The sequence below is a fragment of the Labeo rohita genome, chromosome 13, assembly GCF_022985175.1.
Source record: "Labeo rohita strain BAU-BD-2019 chromosome 13, IGBB_LRoh.1.0, whole genome shotgun sequence".
NCBI lineage: Eukaryota > Metazoa > Chordata > Actinopteri > Cypriniformes > Cyprinidae > Labeo > Labeo rohita.
This window is the reverse complement of record NC_066881.1, coordinates 4,012,150-4,038,514: the sequence shown is the minus strand read 5'-3', so window position 1 is coordinate 4,038,514 and position 26,365 is coordinate 4,012,150. Positions and strand designations below refer to the sequence as shown.

General features: G+C 36.5%; 1 protein-coding gene across 2 annotated transcripts in view; it reads right to left on the bottom strand.

Annotated features, from left to right (window-relative positions):
* The window catches only part of csmd1a (CUB and Sushi multiple domains 1a), a 500,785-nt gene that overhangs the window by 91,098 nt on the left and 383,322 nt on the right, over nucleotides 1-26,365 (bottom strand). For both annotated transcript variants that reach the window (XM_051125525.1, XM_051125526.1), the window contains exons 25-30: nucleotides 26,057-26,183; nucleotides 22,636-22,838; nucleotides 21,723-21,914; nucleotides 16,355-16,493; nucleotides 12,959-13,146; nucleotides 6,907-7,101 (exon numbers count right to left, since the gene is read on the bottom strand). In XM_051125525.1, coding sequence (XP_050981482.1) covers nucleotides 6,907-7,101; nucleotides 12,959-13,146; nucleotides 16,355-16,493; nucleotides 21,723-21,914; nucleotides 22,636-22,838; nucleotides 26,057-26,183 — 1,044 coding nt within the window. The remainder of the gene's footprint in view (nucleotides 1-6,906; nucleotides 7,102-12,958; nucleotides 13,147-16,354; nucleotides 16,494-21,722; nucleotides 21,915-22,635; nucleotides 22,839-26,056; nucleotides 26,184-26,365) is intronic.

Genomic DNA, 26,365 nt, shown 5'->3' with positions numbered 1-26,365 from the left:
CATGATAGCCAAAAGATCAAGGAAATCAGTTACAAACACTGACATGTATTAAATTGCGATTCTGTTTGCTCTCTTTTTTTCCCCCAGAGCCTCCGGCTTTGATATATCATAGGGATAGGAATATTAGAGATTTCTTGGTTAAGGCTGATATGTTTATGAAAAAATAATGGGTGACTGAATTAAAGTACTCTTTTTGTTGTTGTTGTCGTCATGTAAAAGACAAGTTGCCAAGAAAGGCATATTCATTTAAGGGTTCTACAATGGATTGTGTATTTAATAATTCACATTTGAAGTTCATATATTTCATAAATTTTCATTCTAAAAGCTGGAATACACTAGACGACTTTTAAAATCTGAACATATTTTAAAACAGGGCATCGTACACTCACCAATTGAGGACCATACACTAACAGACTTCAAAGTTGTTCTGATCACAACAAACTCACACAGAAACGTGTGCCTTGTTGCTAGGAAACACATGACAAATGAAAACAATATGCATTCTAAAATCAGTTCAAAATGTCAACATGTATGATATCCTCTGACTCGATGGAATCATAAGCTGCATCTTATTTCGGAGGCTGCATCCTCCGGAGGTCGCATTAAAAGGCTGGACACGTCATTAAGGATGTCTTATTTAAGAAAAGGAACCATAATAAAATTGACTGTTATTCCTTGTGAGGTGTAAAATACTATATTTTCTTTTTTACTTTGCAATTTAACTCTTACTTTTCTTAAACAAGACTTCCTCGATGACCTATGTAGCCTTAAAATTCAACCTCCAGAGGACGCAGCCTTCCAAATGAGACGCAGCTATAGTCTGAAGCTAAAAACTCTGTGACAATCATACACTGTGATTTCACATAGTTTCAAAAAATAATTTCGAATCAGCAATTTAATCTGTCAACAAAGGTGTGATCAAAAATACACTGGATGCGTAAATCATGTTGTATCATATACATATTGACGCCTAAAAAAGGTGAAAGACTCAGGATGTTTGTTCCTACTCCTGATATGAGTATTACAATTTCTCTTATTTGTTTTCCTACAAGTGGTTGGTCTCCTGCGGGCTCTGACTGAACACGGGCCTGTTTATTACAGTCATGTGTCCGTGTGCAGCACATGTGCATTGTACGTATGCATTTGCCCGTACGGCTTAACTGATGAGAGAGCATCACACCCCATTAACTCCTAAATGATCTTGTTAAAGTCATTATCCTGGCCTAAGGCTTCTGTATATTCGCCATGCTTTGAACAGTATGTGCATTGTGTAGCGCTGGGGGTCGAAACAATGGATAAATGCAGTGATGGCATGCTGCCTCTCCTTGCTGAAGGTGACATAAATAACAGATTTGGAGACTAGAAATAAACTGAAGTGACAGACAATATGATGAAATGGCCCGTGAAACAGCAACATTTGCTTCACATCTCTCTTGGTTTTCAGAACGATTTCCAATTGTGCCTACTGCACTCTTTTTTAAGCCATCACCCACCCCACAAAGTGAAACCCAGATACGTCTGTTCATCCGCTGCCGCCCCCCAATCAAATCTGACTCATTCTCACTGGACTACTTGGAAGCATCCACTTTGGCTAAAAGGTCATAAGTACTCAGCAAGCCATTTACCTCATTAGCTTTAAGCATGGGCTATTGATAAAAGGAAGCTGCAGCGGCAGTGTATAAAAGCATCGCAAATGGCTCACAGTCTCTCGTCTAGTTTGTCTAACCTCACACCTGTGAGGTTACTGAAGAGCTGAAGAGCTCTGACTGAGGACAGCTAAAAGGATTAACCTCTGCAAACTACTTTCTGTGAACCCTGACCACCATAAAATACAAAATAATTTTGTATTTCATTGATTAGTGCATGACTTCTGACTGATAAACAAGAAGAATACTGATATATATATATAGTTGGGTACAAATATCACAACTAATGTTGGAACTCTGAGATTCAAAAATGAACATTTTCTCCTTTAACTCTCCCTCATGTCATACCAAACCCATAAGATGCAAAACACAAATGAAGATATTTTTAATGGAACCTGAGAGGTTTTTGCCTTTCTATTGAAGGGCCTTGTAACCAAAACTTTCAACATCAAATGCCGCCATAAAGGCATCTTAACCCTTTAAGACCTAAGGGTAAAATAGGTATTTTTCACATATTTTGTTTATTTGACTGTAAGATTCTAACAGAATGTGCAATTTTCAAGTGCAAGGTGTAATTTTTTTTTTTTTTTTCAAAAACAAATGGCTTTCAAAAAAGTACAGTTATTGACAATTAGTGCTGTGTGGGGAGTTTGTAAACAGAATTTACATAGACAGTAATACATTTTCTGTAATAAACAGTAATAAATTATTTCTCAAAATAATCCAACACTTCATATTTCAATATTCAACTATATTACATATATACAAGTGCTTTTGTGAAACAGGGTTGCACAGTTTTCATTCAAGAGACTTTTTTGTTCATGCACGCACACATATACACATGCATGCATATACATACGCACATACATTTACACGCACAGTAAACTTTAAGTAAACTTTACACTTTAAGTAAACAATTTGATGAACGGTAAAAAACGGAAAAATTGAAGATGGGCAGTTGAATTATTCTAAAAAATAATGCACACCAAGGTGGTAATGGCAATATAATTACTATGCTTTGAGACCTACTGTTTGCAATTTTGAATGCTAGTGACTATTATGTTGCTTTACTAGACTATCCCGCAAGACTTCTTTATTTACACCAGAAAGGCTATTCTGGTCAACTAGTTTAACTGGCTATGTTTCACTGGCTAACATGATTGCTATGTGGTCCACCAGCTAGAAAAGGACCAAGCTAGCACTAATCACAACTACAGAAGTAAAGCTCAAGGCAAACTTTGAATGTTGGATTGACAACCTTGCCTAGAAGTTTTAAACAGTCTAAAGTCAGAATGCTATATGAGCCTTTGAATACTTTGTCAGTTTGAAGAGGGATCTGATATTTGATGTGACACAGGCCTTGTCATGTGGTTGTGAAGGTGTTCTGAGCAGTTGCTAGACAGTTGCTAGGGTATTTCCAGTTTGTACAAAACTGTAATAAATCAGCATGCTTGCGGTTTCAGCAGGACTGCCTAACTGAAGCAGCAAAATTACGCGATTGACTGCAACACTCCATTATTAAAAAAAATGTTTATCCCATCTACCAAAACGCTACATTATTAAAAAAAAAAAAAAAAGTTATCACTGCTACCATTATTTAAAGAGGCTGATATCGACTGAGCCAGGCTGTCCAACCTCTCTAGGATCCAGTTGTCTTCGGTAGACATACTCACTTAACTAATAGAGGAGCCGAGGGGATTCTTAGCAGGCAGAAAACTAATGGATTGTGCGAACGTGGGCTTGCGTACACTCTGTGCGGATGATTAAGATCAAATAAAGCATCTCTCATGACACAATCAGATGATTATGTTAGCTCAACAATGACCTGTATAGGAATACGTCCCTACCCCACAGTTACAGCTCATGCATAAAGATGGGCAAAGCAACGTGCTGGAAATTCCATCAGTGAGGACAAACAAAATGTTCCTGGAGTGCGGAAATGAGGCTGTCTCGCAAAGGGCATCAGCAGCTTTCCATCTCCATCAAAAGAGGTTAAATAATCAGCGGATGCTACTAAGGTGCGAAAACCCTTGTTTGACCTTCGGATTGGGGTCAATGATGTTCATTGCACGTTCATATCTATAACCTGGTGTTGTATTTGAACACGCTGGGTTCAGAAGGAGCACATGCTTCTTCTGTCATGATTTAAGCTATTACTACAAAAACACTGGAAATTACATAAGAGTGAAGTGTGGGATTTCTGGGCCGCTAGCGGCACGAAACAAAATTACAGTCTGTTTGAGCGGACCAACTGGGCTGGACATAACAACACTGACTCAACAGTGGTGGGTTGGGGGATGAGCATTGGAAATGTGTTTGTGTTTGTCCAATTATGACTGGTGGGACTATTGAACCACATCGATTTCTACTTCACTGGATATGATGAATTGTTGAAATATCTTTGAGGTGCAACATGAAAGTTGGGTAACACTTTAGTTTAGGGACCATTTCTCACTACTATTACTATTACTATATTACTAGCATATGGGCTATTTATTAGTCCTTATAAAGCACATATTAATGTCTTATTCTGCATGTCCACATTTTAGATCCCCTAATCCCACCCCATAACTAAACTTAACAACCAGTGTTGGGGGTAACGCATTACAAGTAACGCGAGCTACGTAATCAGATTACTTTTTCCAAGTAACTAGTAAAGTAACCCATTACTTTTTAATTTACAAGAAAGTGTCTTTCACTTTTTCAAATAAGTAACGCCAGTTACTTTTTTTCCATTTATTGACTGACAGCTCTCCTGTCCCCATGTTCAGAGAAATCAGGAGTAGGTGCAGAGGCAAACTTCAAATATGACGCAAACCTGCAATAATTAAATATGTTAAATAACACAAATATCCTTTATGTATTTAGTCCCATTTTATTAACCAATGTTTTTTGCTTCTGACCTTTGATGATCTAATTCAACCACACTAAAAAGCAAAAATTACTTTAGACTAACATTTTACACTAACATTTGCATTGTATTTTTATTATTTTTTTAATTTATTGCTGAAGAGTTTCAAACCTACTTTTCCTGTGTTCTACTGTACAGATGTGAATTTACTTTTCTTTCAGCCTGTGGCTTATTCATTTCACTTTTTGGTGTGAAAGGACTTTTACGTTTGCCACTAATATAACTTTTTATAGTAAAAACAAACAAGTAAGCCAACCCATATTTAAAAAAAAAAAAAAAAAAAAAAAAAAAAAAAGTAACGTTACATTACTTCCCATAAAAAGTAACTAAGCCACTGTTTACACCTGGTATTAACAAGTGTTTTTGTTGATGCAAACACAAATGGACAACGCTAAGTACAGGTGTAAATGGGGTGTAAAATGTTTTGAGCTTGTCCACTTTCGACAACATCCAGAGGTGCACTGTAAAAAACAATTTGTTGAGTCAACTTAAAATAATTTGTAACCTGGCTGCCTAAAAATTTAAGTTCAGTCAACCCAAAAAAAGTTTATTTAACTTGAAATGTTAAATTATATTAAGTGACAACTTAGATATTTGAGTTGAATCAACTTAAAATTTTAAGGCAGCTGGGTTACTTACCCATCTGTTAAGTTTAGCAAGCACAGATATCTAAGTTGTTACTTAGTACAACTTAACATTTCAATTTGAATAAACTTATTTTAGTTGACTGAACTTAAAATTTTAAGGCAGCAGGGTAACAAATTATTTTAAGCTGACTCAACAAATTGTGTTTTTTATTTTTTACAGTGTGGTCGAAAGTGCATTCGATCGGATTGCTATTGTAGTGTAGATGCGCATGTGGTCGAATGCATTCGAACAGCTGCTAAAGATCAAAAGTGGACAGAAGAGATGGATTAAAATGCTAGATGTACTATGTGGCTCCATTGTCAACTTGTGATCAAAACGTATCTTAATACCAAGTGTAAACAGGGCCTAAGTAATGAAATTAGTCACTTTTTAGGGAGTAACACAATATTGTAATGCATTACTTCTAATAGTAGCTTTCCCCAACACTGTTAACTACCTTACTAACCATTAATAAGTAGCAAATTAGGAGTTTATTGAGGCAAAAGTCATTGTTACTAGTTATTTAATAGTAAGAATTGGTCCCTAAAGTAATGTGTGACTGAAATTTGAACACAATATTGAGAGAAAACTAAAAATCTGGTTATGAAACAGAAAACATAAGCATATATAGTGTACTTTCATGAATCTGAAAAACAATCAAACAAACAAACATCAAATTAAATCATGATAATAATAATAATAATAATAATAATAATAATAATAATAATAATAATAATAATAATAATAATAAAATATACAGAATCATTTTGATTACTTTTCCAAGTCTACAAATCACATTCTAACACTTACTGATTTGTCTATGCTTTGTCTGAACATTTGACCAAAACGCAGGTTTGAAAAAAAGAAATGGAAGACAGACAGAGGGGGAAGCTGAAGAATTGAGAAAGGTCTCGGGTTGACAGGAAAGTGCGAATGAGTGGCACTTGTCACCACCCAGGCTCTCTCATCTGTCACTGAGGGACAAAGACCTAGGCGCTGTTCTTTTGAAGGCCTCTGTCTGCATCTGTCTCTCTCTCTGTGTAAGCCAATAGGAGCACTACACAGTTTCTCCAAACCCAATGAATGGGCTGGGTACTGGCAGTGTGACAGTGTAGAACTATGCATGTAACAAAGACCTAATCAATTAACTCTCAAGATTGCAAACAACAAAAGGAATACTGTCTCTGATAAGAGGCTGCTGCTAATTTCTTTAGAAGAATAAGTGCTTAATCAAATTAACATGCATCAATACTGCAGGGAGAAAGGTTAAATCAAGGTTGTAAAAAAAAAAAAAAAAAAAATCAGTAAACTACCAACCAATCTGTGAAATTAAAATAAATATATAAAAACAATAATTAAAACTTTCCAGTATTAGTGGGCAACATTAAAATAAGGAAAAACGTATGCCATGGTATGAATAATGAACCATGGTAATGGAACAGGAAAATGTATTAAATATTCATGTCATAATGTCTATTTTTAAATAATCCAGTGAATTAAATACTTCACAAACAAAAGGCACTTAATCCTATTCATTTTAATTTAGAATTTGATAGAAGCAAACCGAAATGTAAATCTGCCATCGGTGTAAAAACACATTATGTACTTAAAAACTAAAAAAAAAAAAACATTCTAAGCATTTGTGTGCGCACACTCCTGTGAAAACATGTCAGTTGAAATGTATATTAATGATCTGCATAAACTGCATTTTTTAGGTCCTACCTTTACATGTAGGCAGAGCTTTGTCCCATACAGGCTTCCCATCAGCCCCAATGATGCAGGTGAGAGTGGGTGGTCCCGCAATAGTGTACCCAGAATCACACTGATAAGTCACAGTTGATCCTAATTTGTAGTCCATTCCCAGTCTAGTTCCGTTCATTATGTTCCCAGGGTCAAAGCATGCTTCACGTGGTTTTTCTGTAAATCAACAATATTAATACAGATAATAATATGAAGAATAAACAAATAAGACACTTTAAAAAATGCACAGTTAATCTATGAATTTACTTCAATTAATGGAAAAGGAAAGGAAAAATTAAAGGAAAAATTTGATTTTCAACATTCACTTTGATGTCCACGGATGTGTCAGCCCTTGTATCTCTAATTCAACTAACCCTGAACAAAATTAATCAGATGCACAATCGTATCCCGCACTTGTGTTCCCTGCCAGCCATTCCCAAGGCTGAGACAGATAACAGACAGAAGGAAAAAGAAAAGGTAGCATAAGAGGAAAAAATGAGATCGACAGTGAGTGTGAAGAGGGAGCAGACAGTTGCTTGAGGGCATCATGCATTAAAGCGAACTAACACCAGGGGAAGGGCAGGTGAATGCGCCGGGGCAGCAGAAGATGGTCTCTGTCCTTCTGGCACCCGACACAGAGAGAAGGACAGTTGGAGAAAGCTCCGGAGGTGGTGCTTGGAGAGGCTGCCAAACAACTTGACAGTTAACAGCTATCTGCCTGCGCTTCAGGGACCTGAGAAAGTGGGAAGGAGGTGGGGAAGATTCTATCTGCAAAATTGCAAGTGTGCAACACAATCTTCCTCGTTTCTGCAACAACAGAGGAACAGCGAGTGCAACTGGAGTACACCACACAGACTAAAAGGAACAGGCACAAAAATCAATATTCTGTCATAATTTATAGACTATATACTGCATACATTTATAGTATAACTCATTAATGCTTAAAATAAAATAAAATAAAATAAAATAAAATAAAATAAAATAAAATAAAATAAGAGTTTGGTTAGGAATATTCTGAATCCATAAATTATAAATTAATCATAAATAAACTGTGTTTGCACGTGTTTTCAAGGCCCACTGTAATATATTAATATCCATTCATCAGTCTATTTCATTTTTCCTCAAGGTATGAAAGTCTTTGGACTGTAATATTGTCATATTTATTTCTTTCCCCTAGTAAAAGCATTAATAATTGTGTTTACTGGTGTGTGATGAACAATAGCAGATCAAAGATTGGCTTTATATAAAGAACCACAGCGAGCAAATAAGGACACTGAAATAATTAAAAGAAAATACAACAACAAAGTGAAAAAGACTCCATCATTTCATTGTCATATATGACACGTTCTAATTAAGGCTTCAGTGGAGAGAATGAGATACACAATTAGGCCTTAGAATAGTGTTGTTGTTGCAATCTAAAGCCAAGAGAAAACAGCAAACAATGTTATAATCACTTTCAGATCTGAACTTGGGAACAATTAAACAGACAACACCAATGCTGCACTAAGGAGAAAGTGGCATACTTTCAATGGCTCCTACTCAGAAGATGTGCAGTTCTAATATTAAAGAGGTCATATCAAACATCAAGCGTCCACTTATAACGTTAGTCAAGGCTATTTTTGTACCTAAAACTGTCATTATTTGGCTTTTTATGACTACTTCCATTCTCTCCCACCTGTAAAAATTAAACAGACATTTTTATTCATGGTGTATATTTAGTTATAATGCATAGATTTTAAACTACTGCAATCTTGAATAACAGAACCGCTGCAAAGTACTCACGAAATTGTGATGATTTACTATTATTATTATTATTTTTATTTGTTTGTTGTTGCTAACATTGCAATTCTAATGTTATGTTCGGCAACACATGCTACACACATCCAGAAACATCACTAATGTTCTAATGATCCAGACTTTAAAACTTTTTAAAAACAGTTTTAGCAGAGATTACACACCTCACCTTTAAATTGAAGTCAGACAAAGAAATGCAACGAAACACTATCAATAATATAATCAATACTGCAAAATTAGATACTCCACTAGGATTTCAACCACTGCAACCACAATAGTCCCCTTTCAACCACAATAGTCCCATCACCCATGTGTTGTGATTGTGTTCTCTGAGCATTCATGGCAAAAATCAAACTCCCATGCGTCACTCAGTCTCCTGATTAACACAGGGAAAACCTAGTAGCATGACATGAAAGTAAAATTCTGAAGCATTGTTGGATGTTAAGACCATCAACAAAGCAATATTATATATTGGCAAGCAAGCTTTTAAAGTGCATTGGATATTCATGTGGAGCAAAGACAAAAGGTTGAAGTCAGAGTTCATCTACACTGTGCAATGAGCTGCCATTAAAATAATTACAATTAAAATATTCAACAATCCATGAACTGTACTTTTACTCAACCATAATCATCATATAAAAAGGGCCACTGGGAGTGGAAATGATTTCAGGGAGGTGTATAGCACGTTAGGGATGGTGTATTGTCATTGTCGCATGCCCTGATTTTTGAAAATACAAACTCACATTCTTTTTAAAAGAGCATTTACAAAGAGCGAATCAGTAAAACTTGCTCTTCCCGTGGGGAATATTGCCAGAAATTCACGGAGAAAGGTTAATAGTATTACTGAATAGAAGCACAACATGTAACTCAATACCACTTAAGAGCTTATGTTGACTAATCACAGGAAAGTTGCACCCTTGCGAATTATTTAACATATGCTCTTTCACTAATGCATGAATTTAGCACTCCAGGGGTGTGTTTACCATACAACATTGTCACTCACTGATTAACTACTATAATACAATGCATCGTTGTGGAAACTAACTAGCCAGTCATGACTGTTTCCCAACCATGGTCGCATTGATGATGTCATGCACACAGTTGAGTAATAACGTATGCTAATTAACTGAATTGAGATTTTTGAGATGCTGCTGTAACAAAAGTGGTAGCTGATAACTTGAACTTCATTGTTCGTCCTGGCATCTTGCTTTATTTAATGTTCGACTCATCAAGGGTTCTCTCTTAGGTTACTGTGATTGTATGTACACGCACAGTCAAAAAAAAAAAAAAGAGTCGATTATAGATATGCTAAAATATATAGATTGAAGTGTATATACATTTAACTGGAATGAAAAACAGAATGTACTGCAAGCTAGCTTGCTTATTTTGCACAAGAGCATAATCTCTTTAAATTCTCAAGTCGTACAAGAAATTATACGTCAAATCACAGGTCGAGAGCTGTAGTTCCAATCACATATGTTTGTGATGCAATGTTGAAATATGTTGGTACCAACGGAAATTGTGACCACAGTTTTTATAACAATGCTTTTGGGAAACACATAGTACACATGCCAAACTTCCAATGGCACAAGTACATCCAAAATCTGGCGGTATTGGTAAAGACCCCATGAAATGGCTACACAAGCGTACAGTAGTTTTCCTACCTGTGGCTGTGTTGTATTTCTTTCTGAAATAGGAATATGGGATAATATCCAAAATCCTTGTTTAGTTTCCATCCGTGATTAAATATTTGCTACTTGTTACTGCTACACAGGGTACATTCTCACAGAAAGCATTGTACTAGACCAAATTTCATATGCCCTTAGAAGACGACAAGTCATCAGTACTTTTTGTTCAGTTTCCTGGAAGAGATAGACGTATTTAAAAGTCAAACACCAGCATACTGATCTAATCTATCAGATATGGGCTAAAAGCCACAAAGCCTTGCAATTGGAATTCAGTGGGGTCTTAAAGGGGTCCTATTTTGCTTTTTCACTTTTTGAATTTTAGTCAGTGTGTGGTGTGTATGTTTGTGATACAACCCTATATTTTGTCTCTTCTTTCTTTTGGAAGTGTTTGTAACCAGTGGATCTGCTGATTTGTTCCTGCAGGCTGATGACTAGACCATCCTGATTGGTGCAGTCTACACACCTTATAAGCCCTGATGTCAGTTCCTTTGTGGGGGGTCGTGTGAGGATGTGTTCCTTTGGTGTTGCTGTGTGTAGTTAACTAAGTTTACCCTCTGATTGTTTGTTCTCAGAAAGTGAAGCTGTTTTGTATTGTGACCCATTGTCTGATTACTGACACTGTGGATTGCCCCTTTCAAGTTTGTTTGCTTATTGTAAACAATTTGTATATAAGTGTAAATAGTAAGAGCTTGGGAAGGTAGGGAGTCTGGCGCCTTTTTTGTTTATTGTACCCCCTTTTGGTTAGGGAGTTAGGGTAGTATACTGTATTTTTATTTTTATTTTCTTTTGTTAGGGTTTGGGAAAAGTGGACTCTTAAAAGACCGTTTTGTTTGTTTTTTTGGCCGAGTCAGCTCCCGAAGAGATTTCCCAAAATATTTATACTGCGTACTGGAATTTACTCTTTTCATTATATCATTCAAATTTCTAAAAAGATCCCTTGCTTCACTCTCTCATTTCATGTAGCGTCCTTTACCCCTAGACGGGGCATAACAGTTTGGGCATAAAAAAAGATGTACAAAGTTACAAATCTCAAAGTCCACTCCAAAGGGAGATATTTTGTTTTTTAAAAAATCCCTTTTCAAGAACTACAACGAATGGCTCCTTTGGACTACAGTGTTTTTTCCCAGATGTTAAGATGTCACAATGCGGCCCATTAGAATATATTTAAAATAAATCCCGCCTACGGAAATTTGAATGGTTGGGGGGTGGGTAGAGACGAGGTGAGGGATTAGCCTAACTTTAGTGATGCAGCGTGGAGAGCCGCTTCTGGAATGCTTCAACGAGCCTTATAAACACAAGCATTGATTAGAGTGGCCGCAATCTGCTCCGGTGGCTGCGTTGGAGCCATGGCGTAGACGTGTGCAGTATAGGGGGTCAAAACACGTGCCTAGGCACAGCAGGTGTAAACACAAGCACTGACTAGAGTGACGATCATCTCTGGTGACCGTGTCGGAATGGCGCAGCAGATGTATGCCGTGTGTGGTAAGAGAATTATTCATAATACAATGTAGATAGCTTTACTTATAACATGAGTGTTTTTTTTTTTTTAATGCATACACTTGCACTAGACTAGGCTAATCAGTGATGATGTTCTTTGATAATGTACTTTGCTTATTTTCTGTAGTTGCCTTTTGAATAAGCTTTATAGCATTACTGTAATTAGTAACTTACAATGTTTTTATTCAATTGTTGTCATGTTAAATACAAATTCAGTCATATTAAAAACATTAGGCTGCTTTTAGCCTTATGCTGGAGCTGGTTTTGGGCAATGAAACTAAGTATGTACATAATTAAATAAATTAGCACGATAATATCATGTATGGGTGGTCTCGCAGGCTGATGATAGGACTACTGTAGGGTCAATTATACCTTAATATATCCTTAACTATAACGGAGCAGACTGAATTTGCTGCTTTGGCAAGGGGCGTGGCATTACTGAAACACCGTCTAAGTCATCAGGATCAGTGGTTAATGGGTGTTACAGTATTGATGAATCCTTACTTGAATTTGTAAGTTACAGAAGAACTGCTCAACATTAGCTATTGTCGTGCTGAACCTAATTCTATCCAAGACACAGTTCATAGATAATTTAGATATGTTATCCACCTTTACAGTCCACATACAAGACAAAAATCCACTGTTACTCATTTTAGAGGAAAGTAAATCTAATTATTGCAGGGTCCATCAGCTTTATCTGACATTCCTAAAAAGAAAATACCTTTATAGCCAAGAGAATAATGAAGTTTAAGCAAAACCTATCAAGAACATCTCTAGGTCATATGTCACTCCAAATATAAAAGGAGGAAACAAGAAATTATGTGTTGCCTATTTTTAGAACTGCAAAGTTTTTTTGCACTTTCACAGCAGTTAAGCACATTCCCTCCTTCCTCCATTTCCCTATCATTTTGATTATCTCACATGCTATCATGACACTCACTCCTTAAATGCAGTCTGAAAGTGAACACTGACCCAGTGGTTGCACTTCACTCATTTCCCCAGTCTTGCCCTCAAGGGAAAAAAAAAAAAACATACACCTGCGAGGTGAAACTTGCCTTTATATTCGATGGCAAAACCAGACATCCCCAGGGAGGCATCACTGCGGAAGGCCAGAAAAAGGCTGTTTCCACTGCTCTCGATGCGCTCAGGAACCTGATTGCCCTGCAGACTGATTATCAGGGGTCCATTGGAGTCCTCACCCTCATAGATGTGGAGGAAATCATAGCTGGGCTCCATGTTAAAACTGCACAACAAATGGAGAAAGAATTAGAGATTACTATATATTCACATTCATGCTACGCTAAATTTAACTCGGAAGTTGGATGTCGGAGCTGGGAATGACATCACACACAAGTGGACCATGTTCCAGTAGAGAAGTCAGAAAACCAAGATGGATTTGTCCATTATTACCAACAGCAGTCAATTAAGAACACATAAAAATAGTATTTTGCGCAGATAATGCGTATCAAGTCCGCAAAAGAGGTTGGGTAGTACTGTTTGCACCACTGAGTTTACTGAGACACAGACAAACATAAGTCCTAATAAACAATATATTAAGTTCTTACTGGGAACCTGGAATTTCCAACTTCCGAATACAAATGTAATGCAGCATAGGTTGTGAGGCATTATGCATATTGTACAACTGATGTACTAAATTTAAAGCCATTAGTTTTATATAAATCTAAAATAGACTTTGTAAAACCCTTGTACAAAATTCAAGCATATGTTAAGTTTTAGAGGTTGGTCTACTGCATTTAAACGTTATGTGTAGCATGGTAACAAATCAAATGCATAGTTCAGAGAGTTATATCTCCACTTAGCCAAAGCTTTCCCTTTAAACTGCAATATCATATAGCTGGTCAGCTGAGTTTTGCTTAGACTTGGTTTTCATGTTTAAAAATGTTTTAATAAAATATGTAAATTCATCTTTCTAAAACTTTCTAATATTATGTACTGATATGATATAAAGCATACAAAAAATGTAAAGGCAATTTTTATTTTATTTTATTGATTACAAGTAAGTAAATAAATGAAAGAATAAATAAATAAATATTTTTTGAAGATAATTTATTTTAATAAATAAGGATATTAATCCAGAAAAGCACTGCATCCCATACATCCTTGCGTAATCTGCTTTTTCAGAAGCCCACTAGTTTCTAGAAGTAAATCCTTCTTTCTTTTAGGTCTGTATTATAATGGAAGTCCATGAAGTCGTGATAATATTGGCTGAGTGAAACATAAGCAATCAGAGTCATAATCATTCTAAAGATTCAAGTATGTGAGTTGATGATTGTGATTGTGGATTTGTTTGCGAGGGCTCAGATACATGACACTCATAATAAACTGCAGTGATTTGATTTCATAATATGTTTCGACACTGATGCATTTCCACCCCTAAATACAAAAAAAAAACAAAAAAAAAACAATCATTAGCTTCTTAGAAATTCTGTTTCAGGTTTTCATCTTCTAAACCTGCTCTATGCAGTCTGAAGATTTTAGGGTAAATTAGAGTATTCTGGGAAATGTATTAAATATAATGAAATTTCTGTGAATTAAAAGCAAATGATAATGATAATAATAATAATAATAACAACATTATTATTATTATTATTATTAATTAGTATTATTATTTTATGTTTCCTGCACTTATAATATTGGTAAAACTGACAGAATTTAGAAATAAAAAAATCGCTACCCTGATTTTGCCTCTCTGATTTAAATGTTTTTAAATGTAACACTTTAGGGACCAATTCGGTCACACCTTTTTTTTTGCAAGTGCAATTTTCACTTTAACAAGCCATTAACTATGATGTTTGCCTCAATAAACTCCAAATTTGCTGCTTACTAATAGTTAGTAAGGTAGTTGTTAAGTTTAGGTATTGGGTAGGACTAAGGATGTAAAATATGGTCATGCAGAATATGTGCTTTGTAAGCACTAATAAACAGCCAATATGTTGATAACTGGTATGATAATAAGCAACTAATTAATAGTGAGAATTGTTCCCTATACTAAAGTGTCACCACCAATTCTCACTATTAACTATTATTATTTGCTCATTAGCATGCATATTACCACCATATTGGCTGTTTATTAGTATTTATAAAGCACATATAAAGCACATATATTTATAAAGCATATATCAATGTAAATGCCCACTGCTATGATTAGGTGACATATTTGTATATAAAATAAGATGTATTATATGAGGAACTCTTTTGAAAACCTTTAGTATGTTTTTTGCTAGTACACCTGCAGAGATTAACTATTTGATGGAAGGGCTGATTATAGTATTGTATTTAGATCTACTCCCATTGCATTAAAGGTTGTAATGCTGAGCACTGTATCATGTCTGTTGAGTGTGCGAATGCAATGATTTTGCAACTGCATTTTAAAATTTGCACTCTCACAAGTGCTTTCACTGGAAACAATAAAATGCACGGTAATGGACGGTAATGGTATTTTTAGTCCAGTGATGCTTTTTACATTTTTTCTCCTGTTGGTGCATGGATGGGCCAAACAGAGATGTGCCCGAACCTGAATACCGTAAAAGACAAGGAAATCACGTATACTACAGAACCCCTAAAGGGAATAAATATGAGATAGGAGGAAATAATATATTTCAATACTTTTTTCATGCAATTATATCATTGGGTAATTATACTGTCATAAATTGCGGGCATCAGGGAGCCACTATTAATATGCAGACCATCTTCAATGCGTGCTCGCTTTACTTTCACTTTTGAGATTTGTGATCACACACACTCTGTGTTTATTACGGAGCTGCAGCAATTACCATATATTTTACAGGATTAGATGGTTGTCATTGGTGCTTAGGATCTGCAAATCATTCGCCATCATCCTATCAGTCATCTCTCCTTACTCTGTTTAAGTGGTAAGTGAAAATTTATCTATTGTAATAATTGTAATAGGCTACTGCTAGCAAGCAGCTAAACATGTCCCTTTAGTGGCTCCATAGAACATGTCATTCGTTTTCCATGTCCTTCCGAATACAGATTCACTATTCAGGCATATCCCTAGGCCAAAGAGGCAATTATGAAGGAGTAGGCGTTGATCTATGCTTGTGCAGGGAGTCTTGTGCAAACGTATTTGTGTAATAAAAAGGAGAAAGTACGAAACAAATCATTTTGGCAGCTTGGTTTCAATTAAAGCCATTTTTGGAGTAATGAGGAAGGTTTGAGTTCTGAATCTTGAAGTATATTTTTGTAGCACAATAAACTATATGTCAAAAGAGCAGGGGAAATTTAATTTCTTAATTCACAGCCCCATTTTACAATTAAAATCAGGCTAAATATGCTCAAATACACTTCAAATTTATGGAAACTGGAGTTTAAAAATTCAGTTGTGAATGGTGCATAACCCCGTAAAAGATGTTACACCCCTTCGGGTGTCATGAGAGTGAGAGGCACTCAACGCTGTATGAGCACATTACCTTTTGAAGATTAAAGCGATGACAAAGTCAGGGTTGACTTTTATCCGCCAGTCACACTCTTTTCCTGGTGGGTAGGGTTGGGGATAGTTGGGTGATAGAATTACCCCAGCAGGCCCTGTCACATTGCCCCCGCAGGTAGCTGTCATAACAAGGTGAGTGAGGACGAGAGATTATTTAATGTGATCCTTCAACACAGTAAAAATAAACAATGTTACAGCAGTCTGATTACAGAATGATTTCTCTTGAGCTCATTATTGGTTAACATAGCAGTACAACTACATCCCACAACATTAAATGATAATAATCAATAAATGAAACTAAGATGAATTGCAAAGGAGATTAGGCAGGACTTTATTACCCAACCATCTAAGAGAATTGTAGATGTGAAGGGTATGTATTGTTCGGAGAAACAATCATTGATATACTGACTACGTTGACAAAAAAAAAAAAAAAACGGTACTTGATGCTTGGCACTGAGCAGCACTATTATAATAGGACCTGCCCATTTTTGCTGGCTTTGGCTCTGGAAATATTTCTCCAAGCATCTAAAACAATTTTTCAATAAAAATAGTCTAAGCCATGAACCAAATCAACAAGCTCTGAGATTACAACTTTAAAAAATATTGTATCTTGTATGAATATTACTATAAAACTGTACTTAATGTATTTGATGACAGAATGAATCAAGTCCCATGAAGCATTGCAAAAAACTAACTAAATAAATAAATCATCAATACACTTTAAAACTACTGACCAAGTTACTGCCCAATGTGTAAAATAAGACAGATAATATATACAAAAATAAAAATGTTGTAAGAGTACAGAGTACCATACAGAGACAGATTATGATGCCGCAGTGCCCTGGGCACAGACCAATTAAAGGCCCCCTTCGGTTGAAATTGTGTTCCTTTTATATTCCAAAAAGCCCTATTCCCAAACGAAATATTTCAGTTCTCAAATATAAGTAAGTGCATTTTGCACCTTTATGGATCATGTTAGTTGATCTATAATGGGCAGTGAGCAAGTAGCCTAATGTTAGTGTAATCTATTAACTACGCATAGAACCCATCTTTTTACTTGTACCAGAAATGGGTATACAATATTTTTAATATGACTTACTTTGTATTACCGTGAATTTAATAAAAACACTGTAAGTTACTAATTATAAAACTTTCATTGCACAGAAAGAAAGCAATGAATATTTACATTATCAAAGAACATTATAACTGACTTCAGTCTATTCAGGGTATTACAGTTGGGCCCTCCTCTAGTCTAGTGCCCTGGGCACGTGCCCGGTAGGTCAATGCATTAATCTGTCCCTGAGATTGTGGGCAGAGTCCGATTGCATCTTTCTTGGAAACAGTGACTTTTCTGATTGGTGGATTTCCCTTCAGAATTATGGGTAACATTTAGCATTTCAACTTTTTTTTTGCTTAATGAAGGCTTAACAACTTTTGAGCTCATGCTAGGTCTGCCTTGAACAGTTTAAATATTATCATTAAAAATCAATTTCTCTACGGAGAAGATGAATAGGATTTTTGCTTCCTGAACCCGAGAGGACCTTGTAAAACTTCATGGCAACCGGCATGCATGACTTAAAAAAAAAAAGTCAATAGGGACACTGGAGAAAAAAAGCTATTCTTTAGCATGCTTAGAAGGTGCAGAGCATACTGGCTGACTGAGAAAAAAGGAAAAAAAAAAAAGAGAGAAAAGAAGAAGAAAAATACTGGAGGTCTAAGAGAAGGTCATGGTAATAATATAAAAAGCAACTTTGTAATGCAGTGGGTGAGACAGCTCTACTTTTCCGTATAATGCTGAGCTAATATGTATCTCTCTTAAATCTCTCCTAGAATACCACTGGATAAAGACATTAACACTAAAAACAGTTGCTATGACTTTATGTTTGGTAGTGGAGAACTGAGTAGAGTTACAAAACAAGTACTGTGGTGGTACAATGGTACAGTGATGGTTTAAGATTTTGATATAGATTGCGTTGTGAAAGTATTAAGTTCTCTCAGGCTGGATAGAGACCATCAGTAGATAGCCATTTTCAGTTTTCTCAAGAGAAGTCTGGGGTCTGGCTGAGCCTCTCAAGGACATTCACAGAGTCATGCCTAAGCTACCTTTGCATTGTTTTGGCTTTTGCTTAGAGTCATTGTCCTACTGGATGGTGAACCTTCAGTTCAGTCTAAGGTCATTCTTGACCAGGCTTTCGTTAAGGATATTTCTGTACTTTGCTGTGTTTAGGTTTCCTTATACAATGACCAGTTCCAATGCTTCCCCCACAGCATCATGGAGTACAGTCACCATCAACCCAAGCACATTTGAAATACATGCTTGTGGCAACGTTTCTGCAGCAAAGATATGACATACTGTCAACCCAATCTCACGGCAATTCATACATTTTGACAAGGTGGCTAATTCGTACGAATTCGTACAACCTTAATCATACAAATTCATACGGTTTGTGAAAAATCTTATGTTTTACAAAGTGGCAAATTTGTAGGAATTCATAAAAAAGAACCATACCTAACCCGCCCCTAAACTTAACCGTCACAGAAATCATACAAAATCATATGAGTGAGGTCGTACGAATTAGCCACCTCGTAAAATACGTAAGAATTGGCTGTGAGATAGCATTGTTACTGCACATTTTACATCAGTTTCAAAATCAAAAGTCCTGTATGTGGCGCTAAAATGCACATTCAATACGTGACCATGACATGCATTTATTAAATTGGTACAGGCACACATCACTGCTTTTATATTACGTTGGTTTAGGTACGTATTGCGGCAGTTCAGAATTCAAATGTCCAGAAGTGTTGCTAAAAGGTTAATGATCTATCGTGTTGGAAAATAACATTCCTCCTACACCAAATCCAACCCTAAACCTACCTGACAGTGTTAACAAATGCAAAGTTTTATAAAAACACATTCGCTGATGCAGCCATTCCAGCTTAATTTCTTTATATGCAGGTTTGAGCTGTTTTGTCGAACCGTAGTTTCACAAGATTCGTACCAGAGCGCTTCACATCACAAGTGCAATGTCATATCACATGTACAAACCAACTGCATTAGAAAATCCATACATTTGAAGCTGTGATGCTAATATTCAAAAGTATCAGTATTCACATTATGTTAAACTTGTTTTGAGGTCATAACATAATATTGTGCGACTAATCGTGCAAAAATTAAGCTTTCTTAATCAAAACTCTGGCCCTATAATCATACTTTGTGAGTTTTACTGCCTGTATTGCTAATTTCACCTAGAAACTACAGCAATTCGTATAGGTACTTTTGAGTTTTGCAGAAATGTAGGAAGAAGCACGTATTTCAAATAAGCCTGGGTAGGTCACCACCATGCTTCACTGGTGATAAGCAGTGCTTGGTTTTCTCCAGACATGACACTTGGAATTGAGGTTCATCAGACCAGAGAATCTTGTTTCTCATAGTCTGAGAGTCCTTTAGGCACTCTTGCGAATTTCAAGCAGGTTTTCATGTGTCATATCCTGAGTAGAGGCCACTTAGCCATAATTTGGCTTTGGTTTTTGCTCTGATATGCATTAGACCTCTTATACCTTAAAAATACATGATATACCTTATATAGACTGCTATATAGTGTGTCTTTCCAAAACATGTCCAGTCAAATGAATTTGCAGCAGATGGACTGCAATCAAAGTGCAGAAACATCTTAAAGATGACCCAGAGAAACTTGAATGTTCCTTAGATCAAGCATACTTATGCAATGTAATTAATTATGGGGTCTATAGTTAAATTTAATTAAAAATAATAATAATAATAATTAAAATAATTTTAGCATGAGGTTGCAACATAATAAAATGTGTGCAGAAAAATGAAGAGGTCTGAACACTTTCACAACGGGCTGTCTGTTGCAGAATTTACATTTAAATCCAATGTCATGTTATCATATGTCTAAAGCTCAGAAAACGACTTGTTTTGGAATGTACCACTATGATGTAATAGTGTGGCAAAAGCCTGCCTCTGCAGGAGAAGATCACCACCTGCTTCTACATCATTGCAGATGCGAATATTGTTGTGTCATATCGCAAATCCATTTCTCTTCATGTCAGAAGCAGTGTGAATGCTTGAAGTATGTCAGAAATAGAGCAGGACATCAATTTACCGCCAATGGTTTGTAGAGTCAATCCATGGTGTATCCAGTATAGACAGAATCGCAGATTATAATGGGATTTTACAATTCTGTTGTCTATAGTCCCTTCCAGTGTAAACACGGGTAAAATTAGGAAAGAGCTCTAGTTTAGTGAAACACTGTTTGTTTGTTTGTTTGTTTGTTCGCTGTACATTATAACAAATTCATTTTTAAACAAGACAGTATGATGCAGGCTTTTCAGAGAGACTGAAAGTAAAAGATGATGCAGTGCCGAGTCTGACTGTATTGGATCCTGCAGTAATGTCGTAACACATAAAGGTGAGTAAGCCTGTTTGGTCACACTTTATTTTAAGGTTCAATTCTCACTATTAACAAACCATTAACTATGAATTTTGCCTCAATAATCTCCTAATTTGCTGCTTATTAATAGTTAGTAAGGTATCTGTTAAGTTTAAGTATTGGGTAGGATTAGGGATGTAGAATATGGTCATGCAGAATATGTGCTTCATAAATACAAATAAGCAGCCAATATGTTAATAATAGGCATGTTAATAAGCAACTAGTTAATAGTAAGAACTGGTCCCTACACTAAAGTCTTACTGCAGGTTTTTACCACTATTGCATTGTCTGCTCCACACCGTTTGATATCTACTGAGTATTTATACGTTTTAATCTAAATAATCCATGTTGTTTTCAGAGTGTCACGTAAGCGAAACTGTTAGCCACTCAAAGAAGTGGGCATTTACTTGCTATAGAAAAAAAAAAAAGAGGCTCAAAACAGGATATAAAATAGAATATTACTTATAAATTATGATACACTGACATTATAAGTAAACCTCAAAGAAAAATATAAAATAATAAAAATGTGGCTCATGACCCCTTTATTGCATTGACAGCTGTAATTTATATTAATGTTTCACTTAAAATAAAGGAATGTATTTAACAGCATATATGTGACCCTGGACCACAAAACCAGTCTTAAGTCGCTGGGGTTTATTTGTAGCAATAGCCAAAAATACATTGTATGGGTCAAAATTATTGATTTTTCTTTTATGGCAAAAATCATTAGGAAATTAGGTAAAGATCATGTTCCATTAATATATTTTGTAAAATTCCCTTTTTGATTAGTAATATAAATTGTTAAGAACATTATTTGAAGAATTTTAAAGGTGATTTTCTCAATATTTAGTTTTCTTGTAAGAAAACTAAAAAGTACATAGTCAATTTTGATCTCACCGATGCATGTGGGTGGGTCCGGCTGCCAGAAAAATCGGCTGTTGAGCTGAACGCAAGTGATTTCAGACACTCCTTGAATCTGGTATCCAGGGTCACACTGAAAGGAAATGGTGTCGCCAGGCTCCCTGCTGTCTCCGTAGCGTGTTCCATTTTGAGGGGTCCCTGGGTCGTTGCAGGTCGTGGCAACTGTAGCTGAAATAAAAAGATAAATTTTGAATCAGCTGTGGATCAGTGAGACATTAGAGAGAGCGGAAAATCACTTATTCATGAGAAAACGGACTTCTGTTCTTGACTAAATATGCACAGTCGCACAGCAGCTCACATACAGTATGTGATGGTGTTAAACTCATGTTTATGGAGATTTTAATTTAATTATATTTCATCAATCATATCACATTACTGTCAAAAAGTCAAATAAAATACGCAACGGTTTCTGCTCTCAACAAACACATGCTCCATAACCATTTAAAAATACATAAACATTGTATTGTACATAAACATAAGAACAGATCTGAGGAAATTAACATGAGAAAAAGGCTTTGGTAGAACAGTAGCTTATTACTTACTGGATGCTGCACAGCAAACACTATTGTATTTATTATTTTCATTTAAAAAAAATAAAAAAAGAGCCAAGGAAGAATAGCATGCTGATACAACATTACTTGGCTTTTAATACTCTAATACGTTAATACTTCCAGTACTGAAAGTCAATGTGTGTGCACTACACTGTAGAACTGAGTTTTCAGTGCAGCATGCTAGGTTGTACTGCACACAAATGTTGATAATGGAATTCCCGTCACCATGCACATTGAAAAGTTGCATACAGTGTACAGTATGCATACTGCAAAGATTAACTAAGAGCAATATGCTAGTATGCTGTTCTAAACACAATCACGGAGAAGATGATACATACTAGAGAACTGGATGGAGAAACCAGACTTGCTAATGAAGTAATCGCTGTCAAACTGAAGTGTGAGGATGTTGAAGGTACTGTGAGTGTCCTCGGGTAAAAGCGACCCACTCCACTCTTTCAGCAGAATTCCACTCTCCGCTAGTCCATCCCAAACCTTCAGAATGTCATGGTCTACTTCCGTGTCAAAGACTATGAAGTGGAGGCTGGGAAGGTCAAAAATAGTGAGAATATTCAATGTTCTTTCAAAGACATTAAAAAACATTACATCTATAATAAAAAATACCCGCAAATTAAATATATAATTAATTTCAAGCTACAGTAACTTACGTACTTATGCCCTCTAGTTTAAAAATAAAACTGCATGCATCTTGTAGAACATTGCTTTGTTTGTGTTTCGGTTATGCTCCTTGAATGCTGTTTGAAGCACAGATATAGATCAGACATAGATCGAGAGCAGATTTAAAATTACTTTTGTTGTTGTTGTTGTTTTTACAACAAGTGATTCCCAGGAGTTTGCCATTTTGAACATTATCATCATCATCATCACCGTCCATTTTTCTCATTCCTTATGACAGATAAACATTCAGATTCACACTAACCACAGCTGAATTCACTTTGCTTTGTGTACGAATATGATGTAACACACAATTTCATATGACATGCAGGTCTAATTATTACACTGCTCAAATCAAAAAAATAAAGGAACACTTTTTAATCAGAGTATAGCATCAAGTCATTTAAACTCCTGGGATGTTGATCTGGTCAGTTAAGTAGCAGAGGGGGTTGTTAATCAGTTTCAGCTGCTTTGATGTTAATGAAATTAACAACAGGTGCACTAGATGGGCAACAATGAGACAACCCTCAAAATAGGCATGGTTCTACAGGTGGAGGCCACTGACATATTTTTCCCTACTCATCTTTTCTGACTATTTTCTTTTTACTAGTTTTGGATTTGGCTAGGGTCAGTATCACTACTGGTAGCATGAGGCGATACCTGGACCCTACAGAGGTTGCACAGGCAGTCCAACTCCTCCAGGATGGCACATCAATACATGCCATTGCCAAAAGGTTTGCTGCGTCTCCCAGCACAGTCTCAAGAGCATGGAGGAGATTCTAGGAGACAGGCAGTTACTCTGGACAGGGTTACCTTGGACAGGGCCGTATAAGGTCCTTAACCCATCAGCCAGACGGGTATCTGCTTCTTTGTGCGAGGAGGAAAAGGATAAGCAATGCCAGAGCATTACAAAATGACCTCCAGCAGGCCACTGGTGTGAATGTCTCTGACCAAACAATCAGAAACAGACTTCATGAGGGTGGCCTGAGGGCCCACGTCCTCTAGTGGGCCCTGTGCTCACTGCCCGGCACTGTGGAGCTCAACTGGCATTTGCCATTGAACACCAGAATTTGCAGGTCCTCCACTGGTGCACGACAATGCCCGGCCTAATGAGTTTGCAGGCAGTTCCTGGGGGATGAAGGAACTGATACCATTGAATGGCCCCCACGCTCGTCTGACCTAAATCCAAAAGAAAACCTCTGGGACAATATGGTTCGGCCCATCCAACACCTCAGACTGTCCAGGAGCTCAGTGATGTCCTGGTCCAGATCTGGGAAGAAGTACCCAAGGACACCACCCGTTGTCTCATTAGGAGCATGCCCCAATGTTGTCAGGGATGCATACAAGCACATGGGGGTCATACAAAATACTTGCTGCAATGAAATTTCAGCAAAATGGACTAGCCTGCTGCATAATTTTTTCACTTTGATTTTCGGGCTGTCTTTGAATTCAGCCCTCTGTAGGTTGATAATTTTCATTTCTATCAAACGATGTGGCATCCTTTCGTTCCTAACACATTACCCAATCCATATCAGTATAGATATCCAGCATAATATTTTTTCCCCATTCCCCACTCTCTAATTAATAACATTTTGTTACATAGGCTAGCTTTAAAAAGTGCCTTTGTTTCACAGAAGAAGCAGGTTTAAATGCTGAACATTACATAATACAAACTTATGTCTCAAAAGATTAAGCAAAATATGACCATATTAATATGTCTGGATCATCTTTGCCAATCGTACTTACTAAATGCATATAACTGAACTGAACTGATCAAAATAAAAGGATTTCAGAATACATTTATTCCTATACTGAGCCGCTGGGATTTATATTATTTACACTCAACAGGGCTGTAGTCTGACCTCCTTGAGTCAAGCACAGCACTGCAGCTGGCATGTAAACACAGCACTGATCAACTTAAGTCACAACAATGCCTGTCTCTGTGGGATGTGTGGGTGGACAACCATGAGTTCTGCTCTCTACAAACAGTGTTATTCATTCAAATATCTCCACACCGCTCATAAGTGACATTTCATTCACCAGCAGGGTCCCTTTTGCCAGCAGTGGAATTGTATTATGAACCTATATAATTATATAGGTATGACAATAACTTCCTTTGCATAAAAATGCAAGAAAAAAATATTATTAATAAATAATTTAATTACACTTTATTTATTAATACATTGTTAGTATATATTATTTACAATAATTTACTTCACAAATTTAAGTTAAAAGTTACCATTAAAAAAAAAGAATAGAAATATCCCTTTAACATCAAAATAAAACCTGAAGGTGGGTAAAACATCAGTCTGTGCTCTCAGTGCAGTCTTTTAAAAAATTGCGAACAACCATGTCATCATACTAATGCAACACCCTCGCAACTGTACAGAATTATGCAAACATGATGTTACTTAATACATCTTAAGCCTAGACGATGTTAAAAAAAAAACAAAAAAAACATACTGTTACTGTGCAAATTTATGCTATGGAGAAAAGGCACAGAGGGTTTCTTTCACCTGAGAGCTGGGAGCGAGAGATAGAGTGGAGTTGTTGCGGAGTGATTACAGACACTTTGAGCACGGAGGGGAAATTGCTGTTGCTCCACTCCACTCACATACTCTGCTCGCCAAAGTCAATTTATACTGGCATTCGGTGCATGGCGAGCATTTATTCTGGACCCTGTATGTATAGAAGTACTTTAAATACCTGCAGCACGTAAATGACATGACTCAAGCCCGATGGTATGGATTACATCTCACTCTTACAACGCCTCCTTTTATCTGCTCTTTATAAGCCATATTCTCCTTAAACGGATCAACCGAATTGGCTTACCTGAGTTTTGCTTCATTTTTGAAGGCTTAACTGGCTTATCGCTTTTTGTGTCTCTATTCTTTTTGCCCTTTCACTAACCCTCCCCCTCTGTGTAACGGTAATGCACTTGTAGGAACAGATGCCAGCCAGCAGTAGGCCGCGCAGCGGGGTGAAATGCAATCACCATGCTCCTTTATAGGTTGTATGGGAATTATATGGAAATTAAAGGAGTGGTGGTAAAAACATAACATGGTTTGCAAGCACCGGTTTTCCTACCTGATGGTTTTGCCTGTGTCCGCCTCAATGGACCAGGTGCAGTGAAGGTTGTTGTCATAGGGGGCCGGGTAACCAGGAGACAGAATCCGTCCAGATGTGGCACCGCTAATGTGTCCTCCGCACTCGGCTGCACACACACATACACAAGAATTAAGGTCTTTAACTGAATTTGCATATCCAGAAGGAAATATTAGTGCTTGCAAGCAACAGAACAATAAATCAAGTTTGAGTTTGCTACAAATGACTACAAAATGAACTGATATGACACAAATGACAATTCAGTATGCATATAAATCTAGGAAGAATCCC